Below are 19,179 nucleotides of genomic sequence, written 5' to 3' on the forward strand. Positions count from 1 at the left end.
CCCGGCGCTGTCCCTTCTGCTCGCCCACTCCCCGCCGTGGAGGGCAGGCCAGAGTGGCGCTGTGCTGCTGGTCCTTGTGGGTTTGCTCCCAGGACCAGGCAACCAACGGGCAATGGCAAGGTCATCCCCTGAGCAGGACTCCCCAGATTTGTGGTGTGTGTGTGTGTGTGTGTGTGTGTGGCCGTTGTACATATTTGAAGCACAGCTCTAGAGGGGGTTATGCTAGGAGAGAGAGCCCACGTTCCAGGCGCTGCATGGATTGGCCCTGCGAAGCACAGCAGCTGCTTGCGTTAGCTAGTTGGCACTAGATCGCTAAAGCCTGCGGGTTAGAGAAGAATAGCTCAGGAATGCAGAAATAAAGGAGTCAGCTGTATTCGGTGATTGGACTTCATCGGGGTCAGGACGGAAGCCCAGAGCACTGGCTGACTGGCCGCCCACTGCGCACGGGCGGGCCCTGCCCTAACTCAGAGCGCGCAGCACGGCCTAGGGCACCGGGGGATGGCACAGGCGTGAGTTTAGGTCTCCGTAGCCTCTGTGCCTGCAGAAGCTTCAGGAAAGTTCTGTCTTCTCTCTTCTTTCTGGTGATCCCAGGAGCCAGCACAGACTGCTAGCCGGCTCCCCCAGGCACTTTCCAGGGTGGCTGTGCACTGCACCCCAGCCCTCACCGCCCACACCCGCAGCCCCTCTGCACTGATCCGGGCGCAGAGGGAGCCTTGTCCCGCACACTGCTGCTTCCCCGCCGCCCTGGGCCCCGCCAGGGTCTCTGAGTGGGACAGGCCTGAGAGCCAGGTCTCCAAAGGCCCCAAGGACACAGTGGGTGCAGTGGGAGACCTTAGAATTTCGTGAGGAAAGAGCTCTTTCAGCTGCTTCCCTTGTCCCTGCAGTGACAGCTCTCCCAGGAGGCTTCACTTCCACAGACAGACAGACAGACAGACAGACAGACTGCAGGGCCTCCCAGCTGCTCCCAAGCACCTGGGCTGCAGCCCTCAGTGTGCTGGGCTCCAGCTGGGGCCTGCTGCTCCGAGCTGCCAGCTCGCGTGCCCAGCCGCCCTTTCAGATGACCTGGGTGCCCTGTGAGTCTGTCCGAAGCTGTGGCCTCTGAAGGTCGCGCCCCAGGGAGGAGGCCACCAGCTTGGGGAAGAGCAAGGCACGAGCCGCAGCCCAGGCTTGATTTTCCCATAAAGAAGTTCTGTATTTCGCCAAGCTCGGCATTTACTCTAATCACTGCTAATAAACGGCTGTTCTCCCCCCCCCCCCCGCCTCCCCCCTCCGCCCTCCCCCGACACACACTGTCAGAAACCAGCCAGGCGGCCTGGGCATCGGCAGGTGCCCCTCTCTCCCCTCGCCCAGCACCCTGAGGGCCCTGTCTCTGACGTGAGATGCAGAGAGTGGTGGGAACGGGTAGGATGGGCACGTGTCTTCCGGGGAGAGAAATGAAGCATCGTGATTACTTTCCTGGAGGGGAAACGAGCCACCTGAGGAGGCCCCATCCCATGATCCACCTGTAGCACGGGCTGGAGAGCTCCATGCTGGGGCTGGGGCGGGGGGGAGGGGGGGCGCTGTGAGGGAGTGGAGGGTTCCACCAGCGCTCTGGCCTCTGAACAGGAGTGGGATGTGGGTGGGATTCTCTTCCCACCATCTGGAGTTGCTGAGCCACTTGCTCCCCAAGGGGCCTTGTGAGAGACCCCACTGGCAGCACCGTGGCGCGGGCACTGTAGCGCGGGCATCCTGGTGCGGGCACCCTGGCGCGGGCATCCTGGCGCAGCTTGTGCTGCCTCTGTCTGGCTTGTATTTTCCTTTGGCCAGAAGCCAATGTGGCTGAGGTATTGGGGACGGTGGGTGGGGTGAGGGGACCTGCATCCGCCCCTGGGGACAGGAGCGTTTGTCACAGCGTTCCTTTTTGCACCCGTGCTCAGCAGTGCTGGGAGCGGCCTGTCCCCTCCCTCCGGGGCTTCAGTAGTGCCAGAGCACGGACGCGTTGGGGCGGGCACGGGGTCTGCTGGGCGGGAGGGGCGGCATGCCTGACGTGCTTGCATTGTTCCTAAAGGAAACGGGTCGGAGTGAGTCAGACTGGCCCGCTGCACTGGCTGCTGAGCCGCTGACACCACACAGCTTTGCCCTCGTCCCACCGACGTAGGGCTCCAGGCGGGAACAAAGAAGCAGAAAAGGCTGGATGAAGATGAGGTGTTGAGATTAGGTATTTTAAGTTACTGGGCCCTTAAACCTATGGTTACTATGGGCTACCACTTCTCAAAGCATCTAACATAAATTTAATTATTAGTATGTTTCAATTAAGATGTCTGAAATCTTAAACTATAGAAATATAAAGTATTATTTACTACTTCTGTAAAACTAGGATTTATATCAACTATCTTAAAAGCCATCCTTCAGGAATAAGTTCCGGAAATGGGACAAAACAGATGATTTTAGGTATTTGGTGTTGAAGAATTTTAGGAAATTCTCAAGCATTTTATAAGTAAACGAGATTAATTCTTATAATGCTGCTGATCCCATATCAACCTGAACATGGTCGAAGGTAATAATGCCGGAAGGCTCTGTACCACCTCAGCGGGTTCTCCGCCGGAAGCAGGTGGGGACTGTGCAATGCTGAGTGGCACTGGCAGCCTCACGGGAGAGGGCTGTCCTTGCTCTGTCGCTGCATCTGCACTCGCCCCCGAGTCAGCACCCACGCGCCCATTTGCTGGGACTGACTTGATCTGATTTGCGTTTTAAAATATTAGTAATCATTAAAAATTTTACAATGTGGTAAAAAAATCCAACATGAAATTTACCGTATTCGCCATTTTTATGGCTGTATTATTAAAAGACGCCCCTGGCTGCTGCGTGGGCATTAACTCCAGTGGGCAAGGCAGGCAGGGGTAGAGGCTGACTTCAGGGTAAGCTGGGGGGGTGGGGCAGCGGGCGGAGGCTGGAGTGGCTCTGCCAGGAGCAGGCGGACATGGACAGAGATGTGTCACAAGAGAATTACTGAATGTTCTGGAGCTTTAGAGGTGAGAATGTCAGAAAGCCCTGTGAGAAAGTCTTGACTGGCCTGAGCCTCAAAGGAGGGGACAGAACACTGATTGGGGAAGGCCCTGGGGAGGGTCTGGGGTCCCCCAGATGAGACTGCGTGGAGGAGAACCGGACTGGCTACCCTGTGAGTGGGGCAGGTGGTGGTCAGCGTGGCGTGGCCAGGTCAGGGTCAGCTGGGCAGTCCTGCCTCTGGAACACGGAGGAGCGGTGGGCCGGGCATGGGTGCTGCCTGAAGCAGGGCGTGGTGATGATGCTTCACCTCCACGGGGCAGACTGGGACACACGGGCAGACTGGGACACACGGGCAGACTGGGACACACGGGCAGACCGGGACACATGGGCAGACTGGGACACACGGGCAGACCGGGACACACGGGCAGACTGGGACACACGGGCAGACTGGGACACACGGGCAGACTGGGCAGACTGGGACACACAGGCAGACTGGGACACACAGGCAGACCGGGACACACGGGCAGACTGGGACACATGGGCAGACTGGGCAGACTGGGACACACGGGCAGACCGGGACACACGGGCAGACCGGGACACACGGGCAGACCGGGACACAGGGGCAGACCGGGACACACGGGCAGACCGGGACACACGGGCAGACCGGGACACACGGGGCAGACCGGGACACACGGGGCAGACTGGGACACACGGGGCAGACTGGGACACATGGGCAGACCGGGACACACGGGCAGACTGACACACGGGCAGACTGACACACGGGCAGACTGGGACACACGGGGCAGACTGGGACACACGGGCAGACGGACACACGGGCAGACTGGGACACACGGGCAGACTGGGACACACGGGCAGACCGGGACACACGGGCAGACCGGGACACACGGGCAGACCGGGACACACGGGCAGACGGACACACGGGCAGACTGGGACAGACGGACACACGGGCAGACTGGGACACACGGGGCAGACGGGGACACACGGGCAGACTGGGACACACGGGCAGACTGGGACACACGGGCAGACTGGGACAGAGAAAATCATGGAAATCGCTGAACGTCGTGCCTGGCCTGTAGCTTAAAATAAGTTAAAATGAGGGGTTTTGAGCAGGGAGTGACCAATCCCAGCTGAACTTGGAGGTCTGTCAGGAACTGGGGAAGGCGTGAGCTCCCGGAGGCACTTCCCCAGGCGGAGGGGACAGCAGCGCCCGCCCGGTCTTTTCTGGAGAAGGAGGCCGGGCTCCGAAGGACACCTGCTGGGTCCGAGCTCCGGGGCTGGCAGCACTGAGCTGAGAGGCAGGAGCCTCAGGGGTGGCCTCGCTGCCTCTGAGGTTTGAGCTGCGGGAGCAGGGAGGCTGTGCTGCGAGTGCAGTGGGAAGTCAGGGCGAAGGTGGTCCTTTAGGGTCTGTGCTGGGCACACGGTCAAATGCCCGGGGGCTGCTGCCCCTGGGAAGGCTCACCGGCCAGCTTCCCAGTCGGCATGTCAACAGACAAGTCCGGGCGCCCTCCTCTAGCCTGGGGGAAGTCTCTAGATGGGGATGCTCTCTCTTTTTTTTCATTTTGGCTCTTTATTTTTATTTGTATCCTTGTACTTTCGTGCTAATATCCTTTCTCTTAAAAAAAAAATGTTATCGTTGAGAGCAGTGCAGATGTCCCCTAACTCCTGCGCGCCCCTGGGAGGGTGTGAAGTGTGAGCCGGGCCATTGGCAGGCAGGGCAGCTCCTCTTTCTCCCGGGCCTCGGGCTGCCTGTGAGCATCTCTCAACAGAAGCCACAGCTTCTATCTGGGTCCAGCTCTCTCTGGCTTCACCTGCTTCCTCCCCTGAAGGCCTAGGGGTGAGAGTGGTCCCCACCCTGGGGCTCTGCGCCTTCCATAGCTGGTCCCCCCGCCCCGCGCACACCCTTGTAAACCTTCCTTTCCGAGCTCTGTCTCACGGCTGATGCCCCAGACAGAGGCCGGGCGTGCGCGGGGCCCAGACCGGGACGGGACATGTGGCTGGAGGTGCCGCTGCCCAAATAGATAGAAAGTGTCCAGTTTCCTCCTGCACTATAGTGTTTGTTTTGTGTTCCTCATCACATTTTTTTAAATTATGGCAAAATACACATAGTATAAAATTTGCCATCTTAAACATTTTAAGTGTACGCTTCAGTGTCATTAAGTTCATTCACATTGTGCAACTGTCACCCCCATCCATCTCCACAGAACTCTGTTCATCTTACAAAACGGAAATTCTGTGCCCATTGAACACTAACTCCCAAATGTGCTCCCGCAGCCCCTGGCAGCCAGCATCCTGGTTCTGTCTCCATGACCTTGACCACGTTAGGTGCCTCACATAAGTGGTCCTGCAGGCCCTGTCCTCCTGGGACGGGGTAATTTTCACTCGGCGTAGTGTTCTCGAGGTCCAGCCATGTGGCAACGTGTCAGATGTCCTTCCTTTTTGAGGCTGAATAATGTGCCACTGATGACACAGCGCCTTTTGTTTATTCGTCACCCACCGACGTACCCTGGTGACCTCCGCTCCATGGCTGTCGTGAATAATGAGCCTGTGGGAGGTGCCTGTGTGAGACCCGCTTTCCATGACCTGGGAAGGCACCCGGCAGTGGGATTGCTGGGTGATATGGGAATTTGATTTTTGATATTTTAGAGAACATTTTCATACTGATGATTACATCCTTTGATGCACTAAAGCCTTTAATTTTGGTGTAGTCCAATTTTTTTTTGTTTCCTATGTTTTTGGTGTCATATCTAAGAATTCATTGCCTTATCCAATGTCATGCAGCTTTCCCCGTATTTTCTTCTAAGACTTAGACAGTTTTAGCTCCTACACTAGGTCTTTGATCCATTGAGAGTTAATTTTTGTCTATGGTGTAAGGTAAAGCCAACTCTGTTCTTTTGCACATGAATATCCAGTTTGCTTCGCACCATTTGTTGCAAAGACTGTCCTTCCCCACTGCGTGGTCTTGGCTCTCCACTAAAGCCTCCTTACTCTTCAGGAGATCTTTCACCGTAAAACTGTTTCTGTAGAAAAAGTTCTTCAAGTGTGTTCTTTCCATCTCCGTTTCTGCCGCCGTGGCTCATTCACGTTCAGCCCCTGATGTGAAGCCACAGTGGGGAAGGCCTAGTGCTGCTGAGTGGCCGACCCTCCGTCCCTCCGGGGAGGCCTGCTGGTGGGCGGCCTGCTGGTGGGCGGCCTGCTGGTGGGAGGACTGCTGGTGGGAGGACTGCCGGTGGGAGGACTGCTGGTGGGAGGCCTGCTGGTGGGAGGCCTGCTGGTGGGAGGCCTGCCGGTGGGAGGACTGCTGGTGGGAGGACTGCTGGTGGGCGGCCTGCTAGTGGGAGGACTGCTGGTGGGAGGACTGCTGGTGGGCGGCCTGCTGGTGGGAGGACTGCTGGTGGGAGGACTGCTGGTGGGCAGCCTGCTGGTGGGAGGCCTGCTGGTGGGCGGCCTGCTGGTGGGAGGCCTGCTGGTGGGCGGCCTGCTGTTGGGAGGACTGCTGGTGGGAGGACTGCTGGTGGGCGGCCTGCTGGTGGGAGGACTGCTGGTGGGAGGACTGCTGGTGGGAGGACTGCTGGTGGGAGGACTGCTGGTGGGAGGACTGCTGGTGGGAGGACTGCTGGTGGGCGGCCTGCTGGTGGGAGGACTGCCGGTGGGCGGCCTGCCGGTGGGAGGACTGCTGGTGGGCGGCCTGCTGGTGGGAGGACTGCCGGTGGGAGGACTGCCGGTGGGAGGACTGCTGGTGGGAGGACTGCTGGTGGGCGGCCTGCTGGTGGGCGGCCTGCTGGTGGGAGGACTGCTGGTGGGCGGCCTGCTGGTGGGAGGACTGCTGGTGGGCGGCCTGCTGGTGGGCGGCCTGCTGGTGGGGAGCCTGCTGGTGGGCGGCCTGCTGGTGGGCGGGCCTGCTGGTGGGGAGCCTGCTGGTGGGCGGCCTGCTGGTGGGCGGGCCTGCTGGTGGGAGGACTGCTGGTGGGAGGACTGCTGGTGGGGAGCCTGCTGGTGGGCGGCCTGCTGGTGGGCGGCCTGCTGGTGGGGAGCCTGCCGGTGGGCGGCCTGCTGGTGGGAGGACTGCCGGTGGGAGGACTGCTGGTGGGCGGCCTGCTGGTGGGCGGCCTGCTGGTGGGAGGACTGCTGGTGGGCGGCCTGCTGGTGGGCGGCCTGCTGGTGGGAGGACTGCTGGTGGGCGGCCTGCTGGTGGGCGGCCTGCTGGTGGGAGGACTGCTGGTGGGAGGACTGCTGGTGGGCGGCCTGCTGGTGGGAGGACTGCCGGTGGGAGGACTGCTGGTGGGCGGACTGCTGGTGGGAGGACTGCTGGTGAGCGGCCTGCTGGTGGGCGGCCTGCTGGTGGGCGGCCTGCTGGTGGGCGGCCTGCTGGTGGGAGGACTGCTGGTGGGCGGACTGCTGGTGGGCGGCCTGCTGGTGGGCGGCCTGCTGGTGGGCGGCCTGCTGGTGGGCGGCCTGCTGGTGGGCGGCCTGCTTGCGCCGAGCCATGGAGGCAGCATTGCCCGGGCAGTGCTTCTCAGCGTTTGGCCCAGGAGAGCCCCCAGGTCAGAGCCTCTCCCAGGGCCTGCACCTCATGCTTAGTGACCCGCCCCCTGTTTCCCGGTTGCACCCTCGTTGTCATGGATCTCCACTTTGTTCAGTGTCCTAGTTTCTGCAAGTTATTCCAGTTTTAAACTTTGCTTACAGGTTTGAGATGGTGTGGTTAGTGATGACAAATGTTCTTTTTCATTTGGGTTTTGTTTTATTACTTCTTGGTTCTTATTTTCTTTGAACGACTCCTGCTGATGGGATAAATGAACTGGAGTGTGCCATTTTTCCTCTGATGCGGTGTGGAAACCTGCCCTTTGCTTATTTACCAAGAAGGAGTCCAGGCTAATGGGATGGTCTGCATCTCGAGACCACAGGAAACCATAAGCTTTGGAATGTTTGCTGTGGCCCAGCTGAAGGCTGGGTTCCCTGGGCTGCTCTCGAGCGGATTTTCACTGTTGGGTGAAAGGGACCAGAACCAGTGCGTCTAAGAGCCAGGAGCCCCGGACTCCCGCTGAACTGAGCTCCTCCCCCTCGGCTGCTGGCATCTGGGCCGGTTGCTCCTTCCTCACGGGCTGCCCTTTGGGTCACAGGATGTCTGGCAGCCCCTCTGGCTCCACCAAGTAGCAGCCCTGGAGTTGTGACAACCAAGACACCTCCACACCTCGCCCAATGCCTCCCCCCCCCGGGGGGGCAGAGTCATGCACCCGCCCACCAGGTTAGAACCACTCCCTAGAGGCCCCAGCAAACTGGGCCAGAAGGCGCGAGCCAGATGCTTTCCGCACGCTGCTCCCTTCCCCTGCTTCCGGCCCAGTCCCCTGGTGGTTGAGCTATGTGAACATTCCCATGTTCCTTCTCCGCCTTGAATGCCTTAGCTCTCCACTTCCTGGCACGTATTGTATGTGCAGTCGAGACCTCAGTGCCTCTCCCACTCCCTGGGACGCATTATTCTGTGATGCTCCAGAGGGTTTCCCAATTGCCTTTCTGGTTTCTTGCCTTAAAATGGTAATACATCCGAGGCCCCAAACACAGGCCCGGAAGGCAGCGGTGAAGCAGCCCAGGGACGCGTTCATGGCCGCAGGAGGCTGGCCGGGCTCTGACCCTCCAGTGCCCAGCACCTCCTGTATTACACACGGCACCTCCTGTATTACATCCGCCCCCTGCCCCCTCCTTCCTTTCCTACTCTGTGCATGCAGTCTAGGAGTTACAGTTTACATGTAAGTCTTGCACTATGCTGGGGAGGAAAGAAACTATCTGAAAAATGGAAATAAAACACCCACGGGAAGACCCCGTCTGCGCCCTGTGGGAGTGGCTTCCCAGATTTCACTCTAATTCCTTCATCAGGTGATCATTTCAGGTGGTTAGGAGGATTTTCGGAAACCAGGGAATTAATCATGGGAACCATTTTTCCGTCGTCGTGGACTTGGTCAGAGCCCATCTTTCTGTCACTCATGCACGCCCATTGGAACCGTGCAGTTCGCCGGCATCCCACGTTGTGTCCTTCAGCAGCCTGATGGTAAGGCCGGGCCCGCTCCAATGGCTGGAAGGTGTCTGTTCCCAGCGTTTATTTCCTCTCTCACATTTCCCAGCGAAAGCAGGCTGCTCCGTGTACGAGAAGAGTCCTCTCCGTCAGCCTGGTGCACCTGCCTGGCTTCTGCCACTGGGCGTGGATTTAATGGCTCCATCACCGGTGTTGTTGCTTCAGGGAGTGGAGCGCCCCCACCGGACATAGCTAGCAGTGTCTGTTGGGCGGCTGCCGGTCCTTGGTCCCCGTGCTCCCTCACAGCTGTGCTGGGTGAGGAGGCGCAGACACGCCGAGGTCACACAGAGGCACGGAGCTGGGTTTGGACCAGGAGCACTGGGCCCAGAGCCTTCGTGCTTTCCCCCGGGAGCCGGCTGTTCAGGGAGGCTGTACCACCCGGGGGTTAAGGACAGTTGGAACGTGGTGTCAGCCCTGGCTTTCTCGTAAACTCTGATTTGAGCTTAACCTCCCTGAGCCTAATGAAGTTTCCCTTTCTGTAAGTGGGGTGGCAGTGACCTCAGAGGGTTCTCATGGGAGAGGGAGGCCTCCCCCTTTGGAGAATACCAGGAGGACGCTGGTCCGGCCTGGCGGCGGACGGTGATGTTTAGAAACGTCCTAAGACCCAGAGAGGAGGAGCAGGGCGCAGGGCTAGCACTCAGCCTGCCCGGAGCTCTCAGCACTCTGCACGCTCTCGTGGGCCCTGGAGAGCTGCACTGATCCTGCTAATCCGCTCCCACGCCGGGCCTGCATCCAGGCACTTCCCCCCACCGCCTATGGGGCTCTCTTCCTGGTCCAAGTGAGTGGGAATTAATTCTTCACTGTGTCGTTTGAATTCTGAAAGAAGGTGGAATTTGAAGGGGAGACTCTGGCTGGTGGATGGGTACAACACAGAAGGCTCAGTCGGGGAAAATGATGGGAAAGAGGAGTGACAGGAGTGAGGAAAGACAGCATGGTAAACAAGACGGGTCCAGCGGGTAAGTGCTCTGGGTACATTCAGTTGGGAATAACTTGATTGGCTTTGGAAGGTTCTAGGAGAATAAAAAAGTGTAATGATACAAATGAAGTAGCCCTGAGAATTTTGCCTCAGAGCACACAACTCATCAGTCTTTGAAAAATGGTTAAGTGCTTGGACAGTTCTCAGGTGCGTGTCCAGAAGGCTGTCCGACTTGTTGCCAGAGTAAGGGAGGAGTTTAGGCGTGAACTGAGATGGCTTTTCTTTTTTTTTAATCCTCACCCAAGGAGTGAGGATATTTTTTCCATTGATTTTTTTTAGAGGGAGTGAAAAAGAAGGGGAGGGCGCGAGAGAGAAACATGAATGTAAGAGAAACACATTGATTGGTTGCCTCCTGCACGTGCCCCAACCGGGGGCGGGAATGAACCTGAAACCCTGGTACATGCCCTTGACCAGGAATTGAACCTGCGACCCTCTGGTGTGCAGGCCAACACTCTAGCCCTCAAGCAGCACCAGCCAGTGGCTTTTCTTTTTTAACCAAGGTCTTAGAATCCTAAAAAATTGGGGCAAAGACGGCAAGGAAAGTTTCTATCCTCTTCCTGCTGCTTTCCACCTTCATATTCTTATCTTTCTTTGGGGCAATAAGTGAGAGGCATTTCAGTTCCCGGGTAAGCCGGGCAGATTTTGGAAAATGTAGATGCATTACAGACAGAATCACCGTATGCTTTCATAAAGTGAGCCCTGTCATACTTATTTCTCAGTAGTGGTAATCTACATGAAAGGGTGTCTGATTAAACAGACATTTTATGAAGTCATCTCCTTGAATCAGACTGACATGCCAATAGTTGGTTCTGTGGTGACTGGTAAGCTTCTTCGGTAATTCTCTTCAAGAACCACTCAGGATATGTTAGTTTATTTTATATTGGTAGTCCTAATAAAGTTACTTAGTCTAGCACTTTTTTCACTGTTGCTGTGGAAAACAGCATTAAAAATTGTGGGTCAAGAATGAAAAATAATTGGTGCTAAATGTGGGAAAATACACAAGAAGTTAGGTATTTAATACAGAATTTTAAAAAGTCATGATACCTGGAACTAAGCTGAGACCAATAAGGTCTGAAGTAATCATATGACTGAAGCCATGAGAAATTTCCTCAGAAGCACTATAGAAAACAAGCTGCAACGTCTTTAAAAATGATCGCCCCTGCAGCCACTGCGCGGACAGCGGGCTGCAGAGGAGGTCCAGGTGGCCCTGGACACAGACCACAGCCCATCACTTAACTAGGGAGAGGAGGGGTCCAAGGAGAGCAGAGGAGGGGGTTACACTTGCCTCCTCCCAGGACCAAACTGGAATTACAACTGAAATAAAGAGCAAGCAACCCGGAAAACAGACAGAAAACCAGCGGAAGAGAGGTTTATAACAAGGATTTGCAGAAGCAGCCACATCGAGGCTGGTGGCAAGCCTGGCTCCCAGGTGCAGTGCCTGAGGTTCTGGAGATATCTCAGTTGCTGGGGTTCTCCCTAAGTGTGTGGGTGTCAACCCAAGCAGGGCTCCCCAGCCCAGAGCCCCAGAGCTGAGAAGAGGTGTCCACAAGACTTCTGGCTGTGAAACTCAGCAGGGATTCTGGAGAGATGGGAGTCTGCTGGAGATGCAGGTGCCTTCTTAAAGGGCCAACACACAAAATATTCTACGCAGCCATTCACCTGGGCTCTGGTGGAGGGAGGGAGGGCAGAGCAGACCAGAGTCCTGTGAGGAGAATGGACACCTGTGAAATCAAGCACTAATGTTTTTATATCCTGAAATAGAAAACTGGCTCTAGAATCTATATATATAAAAGTCTAAGTGACCGAACTGTAAATATTTCTCTCTTTTCCGGTCCAGCGCGGCTAGAGAGCAGGTCCAGTTCCTGAGTAGGGGTGGCTGGGGATTGAGAAAATTGAAAGAAAGAAACAGACACAGAGATAGAAGGAAAAAGCTGGGACCGGGTGGGACCACTGCCCTCTTCTGATGGAGAGACAGTGACCCAGAGCCGATGCAGCGTGTTTATTTTATACCCCAAATACCAGGAAGCTTTCCTATTCGTTCCTGGTGCTTGGCTGGATTTACATAATAAAACCCACCCCCAGGCACCTGGGCTGAAATGAAGGTCCAGCTGACAACTCTTCTGCCTTTTGGCAGGATGTGTTTCCAGGGCGTGGCTTTGCTGACTGCCCTGGATTCAGCTGACAGTTTAAAGAAATGCCCAAGTGCCTTCCCAGGCGCTCTCTACACTGAACGACTGGTCAACCTGTTGCTATGACGTGCACTGACCACCAGGGGGAAGACACTCGATGCAGGAGCTGCCCTCTGCTGGTCAGTGCTCAGCTGACCAACAGGCGCCCGATGCAGGGCTCACAGATGGCAAGCACCACTGAGGCGGCACAAGCCTCTCCCAATTGGGACTGCAGGCACAGCGGGGCTGGGATGAGCGGGAGCAGCAGGCGGCAGCCCGACATCCCCTGAGGAGTCCCGGATTACGAGAGGGCACAGGCCAGGCTGAGGGACCCCACCGGTGCACGAATCCATGCACTGGGCCTCTAGTATGCATATAAGATCTTTGGTTAATCTCTTCCCACCCTCCCCTCCCGCTTCCCTCTGAGATTCATCAGTCTGTTCCATGTTTCCATGCCTGTGGTTTCCACTCCTACATTGAGCATCTGCCCCCTGGTGGTCAGTTCACGTCATAGCTACCGGCCAGTCAGCCGGTCACTTAGGCTTTTATATATATAGATTTTAGTTAGTTAATCTTCACCCAAGGGTATCCATTGATTTTTTAGAGAGAGTGGAAGGGAGGGAGGGAGGAGGAGAGAGAGAGAGTGAGAGAGAGAGAAACATCAGTGTGAGAGAGACACATAGATTGGTTGCCTCCCATGTACATCCTGACCCAGGCTGGGGATTGAACCTCCAACCCAGGTGCGTGCCCTTGTCCAGGAATTGAAACCCCGACCCTAGGCTGATCCTCTAATCACTGAGAAACACCAGCCATGGCACCTATTGATGTATTTTTTAAAAATATATTTGTATTGATTTCAGAAAGGAAGGGAGAGTGGGAGAGAGGGAAACATCAATGAGAGAGAATCATTGATCATCTGCCTCCTGCACACACTCTGTTGGGGATCGAGCCAGCAACCCGGGCATGTGTCCTGACGGGGAATCGAACCTTGACCTTCTGGTTCCTATGTTGATGCTCAACAACTGAGCCATGCCAGCCGGGCTATTGGTGTATTTTAAAGTGCATTTTCAGTTTGTTTCTTTGAAAGGATAGAGCTTTATCTGGTTTTGGTATTTTGTTTCCCACTCCTGGTCATTGGAGTCCATGGGGACAGGAAGAGTTAGGTCTGGCTGGAGCTGGATGAGACCTTCAGGGCATTGATTCCATCTTATTGTGCCTCTGGTGGAAGGAACAGGCTCAGGGAGGGTAAGAGGTGTGGCCACACCTCGTTCTGGAATGACCACACACACTGCTTCCTTGTCTTTGTATGTGGGCTTCCCCCAGAGATCTAACTGCATGTTGCTACTTAGACCAATTTTACTTTCATAAAATATTTTAGTTAGAGCAGTAACTCTGTCCTATAATCTCAAGTCTGACCAGTTAAAATATGTTCTATTAATTTTTAAATGATACCTATTTCTGTCCAAAAGAAGAAAAAAGCTGTGCTTCTGTGAAATCTAATTTTCAAATACCGTATTTTTCTGTGTATAAGATGCTATTTTTTCTAAAATCGTTAGACTGAAAATTGAGGGGCGTCTTATACACGGAAGTCAGCCAAGGAGGGAGCTGTGCAGGTGCGTAGCTGCCCATACCTTGTCAAACAGGCTTCCTCCAATCATGAGCCTTATTGTACTGACGTCAGCTGATGCCGTCATTGGAGGCGGAGGTGGAGAGTGCACAGATGCAACAGGGACAGGAGCATTCTGAGCCCATAAAGATGTCAAAAAATTAAAAGATAAATACCGGTAAGCAATTGTCTTACTCTGCAAACTGAATGTAATCAGCTCTGCAAAAGAGCATGGAAATAGAGCTTCAGAGAGACAATTTGGACCTCCTCCCACTGAGTGTATGATCAGACAGTGGAGAAAACAGGAAGAACAACTCCTTAAGATGCCAAAAAAGAAGGCCTTAAGAGGAAAACCAGCAAAATGTTTAAAATACTGATTTCTTAATTTTGGGTTGGAAAAGGGGGGGGGGCATCTTATACACAGAAAAATACGGTAATTCACTTATGCCTATTTAAAAAATGAGATAGGTCGTGCGATTGTTACCTCTAAAGCTTCAAGGCTTATGGACACAGTGTGTCTTGACTCAAGCTGACCTGTTTTACATGGGGAAATAGATGCACATAGATAGTGTATGGGTATGTATAGTAATATTGTAGTAGGTGTCCCTGCCTGAGAAGAAGCCATCATATGCTGAGGAATAATGTCAGAACATCAATAATATTGCACATCTTTATATTTGGTAACAGCTGTTGTGAAGTTGCAAAAATTAGCCTAGTGCAAGGGCATCTTCTTAGGAGTAGAACCGTCTGCAGCCCGGTCATAGGCGCTGGCTCTCCGTGATGACAGGGTGGGTGTGGTGTAGGGGTAAAGCTCGGTGATGTCACTCAGTGGACACATGTTGTTCTCTTCTGCTCTTCTACAGAGAGACACACCCACTCGACAAACATGAGGAGCGCAGCCAAGCCCTGGAGTCCAGTCACCAAAGTGGGGAGCCATGGGAGTGACCGCGCACGGCCCCTTGCCACAGCCTCCTCTGGCATGAAGAGTTCTAAGTCTTCAACCTCGCTGGCGTGTGAGTCCCAGCTCAGCAAGGTATAGCCCGAGACGCACAGGGTGAGGGCTGGGTGTCCAGTGTCTGCTCGGGGATGGGAGGGCCAGGGAGTAAAGCTAGTGGCCTCCAGGGCTGGAGCAAGGCCTCCAGGGAGGGCCCGGGGGAACCTAAAGGAGCAGAGCAAAGGCCTTGTAGCAGGGGCGCTTGGGATGGAGGCAGAGGTCTGCCAGATGTTTCCCAGAAGTCAGGTCCCTGCCCTGGATTAATGGACTGTCCAGGCAGAGCTCTGCCCCGCACCCACCAGATGGGGTCAGGATCACTAATGATCTGGTGATCCAGGGCCAGGCTCCATCCTTGTCTTACTTGACAATCAGCAGAGGCAACACTGTTGATTAGGCCCCGCGTCTGGGAATGTCTTCTTCTCTCAGTTGCCTCCTTCCTCGGGCGCAGGAGTCTCCCTGCCGACTCCCCCTGCCCTGGTTTCAGATATGGGGTGGGCCCAGGGCACAGTCCTGGGGCCTCAGCTCTTTTCTAGTTACTGTGTCACAGCCAACACCTCCTTTACTACCCTGCGATGAAGTCAGGTAGTATAACCTACCTGCACACACATTTTTGAAAAACTAATGTAATATCCTAGCTATAAGAGGAAGCTAGTTTATAATGAAATGATCCGCAGTGCCATCCGCATATGCCTCAGCTTGACTGTGCGGAAGGACGTGGGACGCTCCCTGGGCGCTGACCAGCGATGCGGCCTGGGGCAGGCTGTGGTGTCTGCGGGTCCCATGTATTCTTGACGTCCATATTTGTGTCTCCAACCAGGACCCCTCCAACTGCCTTTGTGACCTTGCCTGTTGGATGCCTAAAAGGTACTCCGAATGTAACATGTCCCAAACCGCATCTTGAAGCCTCCCCCCCCAGGGCTCATGCCTCCCCTAGCCTGCTTCTGAATCTCCCCATTGGAGTTAATGGCAACCCCATCCTTTCGGCTGCCCAGGCCAGAGCCCACGGCATCATTTTTGAACACTCCTCACATCCCATAGTTCATCAGCAAGATGCCATCACTTCTATCTTAAAAATAGATGCCAACTCCATCAACTCCCCTTACCGCCGCTGGGACCCCCTGGTCATGCCACTGTCCTCCCTGCACGGGCTTCCCATGACCTCTCTGCTTCGTCTTTGCGCCCATCATTCATCCTCAGCAGAAGCCAGTGGTCCTTTTAACACGTGAATCGCGCCACTTCTCTGCTTGGAACCCTCGAGGTCTCTCTCATTCATTCAGAGTGCTCAGTACTGCCCTGGAGACCTGCCCCATTCCCACTTGAAGCCATCGCCCTCCCCCTGCCCTGGCTCCCTGCTGTGGCCTCGGGCTCTCTGGGCTCAGTGGCGGTGCCTCTGATGAGCCGGGCTCACTCCTGCCGCAGTGGGTTCGCTGCTCTCTGCCCATTTCCTCCCTCTGAGCAGCCTCCCCATCCTCCTCCTTTAAGTCTGTGCTCAAAGGTCCCTATCAAACATCATCCCTCCACACTGTACAGCGCCCTCCTCACCACCGCGGCTCCTACTGCCTTCCTCCCCTGCTCCGCATGTCTCACGCCCCTGCTCCACGTGTCCCACGCCCCTGCTCCACGTGTCCCACACCCCTGCTCCACGTGTCCACACCCCTGCTCCGCGTGTCCCACACCCCTGCTCCACGTGTCCCACGCCCCTGCTCCATGTGTCCCACGCCCCTGCTCCGCGTGTCCCACGCCCCTGCTCCGCGTGTCCCACGCCCCTGCTCCACGTGTCCCACGCCCCTGCTCCACGTGTCCACACCCCTGCTCCACGTGTCCCACGCCCCTGCTCCACGTGTCCCACGCCGCTGCTCCATGTGTCCCACGCCCCTGCTCCGCGTGTCCCACGCCCCTGCTCCGCGTGTCCCACGCCCCTGCTCCGCGTGTCCCACGCCCCTGCTCCGCATGGCTGTCTCCATGGCTGCACGCAGCTCTGTCCCTCAGGCTTAGAAAAGCATCTGCTACCTGCAGGCCAGGTCTGCCCGCCAGGCCCCGGCGTGGCAGGATGGGGGATGTCAGGCAGGAGGAGGGGCTCAGACCAGGCCGATGGGTCCGGACTCTGCCCTTCTGTCTGTGAACCTCCGGGCGGTTGGCAGCTGTCCTGTGCTCTGAGGGTTCCACACCAAAGTCGTTTATCACTGTGATCCTGGATTCAGCCATTATTTCCGTGACTTTTGTCTGTACGATCTTTGGCCTGTAGCATACTTGGGAGACATCTTTGATTTAAATTTCAAATAAAAGCATACATTTCCCCAGTGACAGACCAGTGGAGCTCCTGGAAGCTCAGGAGTGTTCCCTGAGGACAAAGAAGTGTTGGCCGCTTCTGCCGTCAATGGCTGAGCGTTTTGGAAACTTGTTCCGCAGGGAAAGCAGATCCTCCTGTTAGAGGCTGGCTGCTCCCATTTCTGCGCCTCAGCACCTGCCGGCCTGGGTCTGAGGAGGAGAGCGACAGGGCCGAGGGAAGGAGCGGGGAGGAGGGCGCTGCCCTGCCCACGCAGGGAAAGGACATGGCGATAGGCAGGAAAGCTCGGAGACTGCCCCCCTCCCCCACGGCGTTGACTATGAAGACCTGCCGGGAAGCGGAGGGTGCACCGATCATCTCCCTCTGGCTGCTCTTAGTGAGCAGGTACACGGGGGTGGATAGGTATGTCTTTGGTCAAAACCAGGAAAACAGAAATAAATCCACCAAAGTGGAATGAAATCTCCTACTTCAAATGCTGCCCCTGAAGGGAGAGAGAGAAGCAGGGGGAGCGTGGCCCAGGGATGGGGGAGGCCTCGCTCGCTCGCTCGCCCAGTGCCCAGAGCGGAAGCGCGGGAGTTCGCTGAGGCGAGCAGGCCACCTCAGTCTGGCCGCTCAAATGACAGAACATTGACTTGAGCCAGCTCTGGCTGGAAAGAAATAGACTGAACAGACCCTAAGGCTCCCATGTCACTGTGGACAGGACAGAGGGACAGACTGGAGCTCAGAGAGGCTGGGACCGGGGACTGGAACACCCAAGACTCTGTCACTCCCTTCCCTTTGCCTCTGCTTCTGTGTCTGCTGGCGTCTGGTCTTCAGAGCGGTGCGAGCGGGGATGCCCCCAGGCCCAAGCCTCTCACATTCCTTGGAAGGCCTGGCTGCTTATTTACTTACTTCTGGTTTGCTTTAAAGAAAACCACGAAAAAAGATAGGGGAAGGTCTGCTTGGCTAGGCATGTACTGAGCCTGCCCAGGCCCCTGTGGGCAGGGGTCAGGGCCCCCGTGCCCAGAGAGCAGAGTCGTATAGTTTAGGCATGTTCCTTACACGTCTTGGGCACCCCGTCAGTCTTGTGCAGTCTTTCTTGGGGCGTGTTCTAACCCCGCATGCCCAGGGCAGTACCCACAAGCCACATGCTGCAGTTGAGCCCTTGGGATGTGGCTAGTCAAAACCCAGATGTGCTCCAGGTGTAAAGTTACACCAGACTTGGAAGAGTTAGTAAAAAACAAGTCAGGTGCCTTACCATTGATTGATAATACTTGACATTGATTGATAATATTTTGAATGTATTGGGTTAAGAAAACCTATTCTTAACATTAATTTTGTCCAGCAGTCACAGTACTTTTACAACGTGGCTGCCGGACAGTATACAACTATGCCTGAGGCTTGTACTGTATTTCCGTCGACGCTGCTGCTCTAAACATTGGTTCTCAAAGTGCTTTCCAGACCACAGCGTCAGCATCACCGGGACACATAGAAATGCAAGAGCCCAGGCTCCGCCGAGGTCCAGGGAGTCAGCAATGGAGGTGGGGGTGGCAGATCGGGGTCGGGGTCCAGGCAGCAGCGTGTACTTCATGAGCCTCCACATTCTGAGCGTGCCAAGTTTGAGAAGTGCTTCAACCAGCACATGGCATCTGCCTTTAAAGACTGCACTAAGTTCTGTGTGACGATTTTAGAGTTCCGGATTTCCCCCACGACCGCTGTGCAATTGAGAAGAATTTTTAGTTCCTTTCGTCCGTGAGCTATTTACACGTTTTTCCTTTTGTAAGCTTTCCTGGGCAGCTCTTGGCAGCTTAACCATCAGCCAGTTGGTGAAAGTACTTACCAAATGTACCAAAGCAATGCCAAAGCGCATCCCTGCTGGACCGTCTGTCACAAACCAGAAATCTCACGTGGCTGCTTTCAGGGACCAGGAAACAAAGCCAACAATGCAGCCAGGAGCCGGGCAAGATCCAGCATCAGTAGCTGAGACTGGGAGCTTTCCGTATCTGCGCTGCGTCCAAGAGACAGTGACAGAGGACAAGTGGCTTTTGCTTGGGAGGACGCGGAGAATTGCTTTCGCCTTTATGTCCCGCTTCCTGGAA

The 19,179-nt window shown here is 55.6% G+C and overlaps 1 protein-coding gene across 1 annotated transcript in view; it reads left to right on the forward strand.

Annotated features, from left to right (window-relative positions):
- Positions 1-19,179, forward strand: part of SPECC1 (sperm antigen with calponin homology and coiled-coil domains 1) — a 249,879-nt gene that overhangs the window by 38,539 nt on the left and 192,161 nt on the right. Inside the window, exon 2 of the mRNA XM_028132220.2 lies at positions 14,684-14,853. Coding sequence (XP_027988021.2) covers positions 14,707-14,853 — 147 coding nt within the window. The 5' untranslated portion in view covers positions 14,684-14,706. The remainder of the gene's footprint in view (positions 1-14,683; positions 14,854-19,179) is intronic.

Source organism: Eptesicus fuscus, chromosome 20 (assembly GCF_027574615.1).
Source record: "Eptesicus fuscus isolate TK198812 chromosome 20, DD_ASM_mEF_20220401, whole genome shotgun sequence".
Classification (NCBI taxonomy): Eukaryota; Metazoa; Chordata; class Mammalia; order Chiroptera; family Vespertilionidae; genus Eptesicus; species Eptesicus fuscus.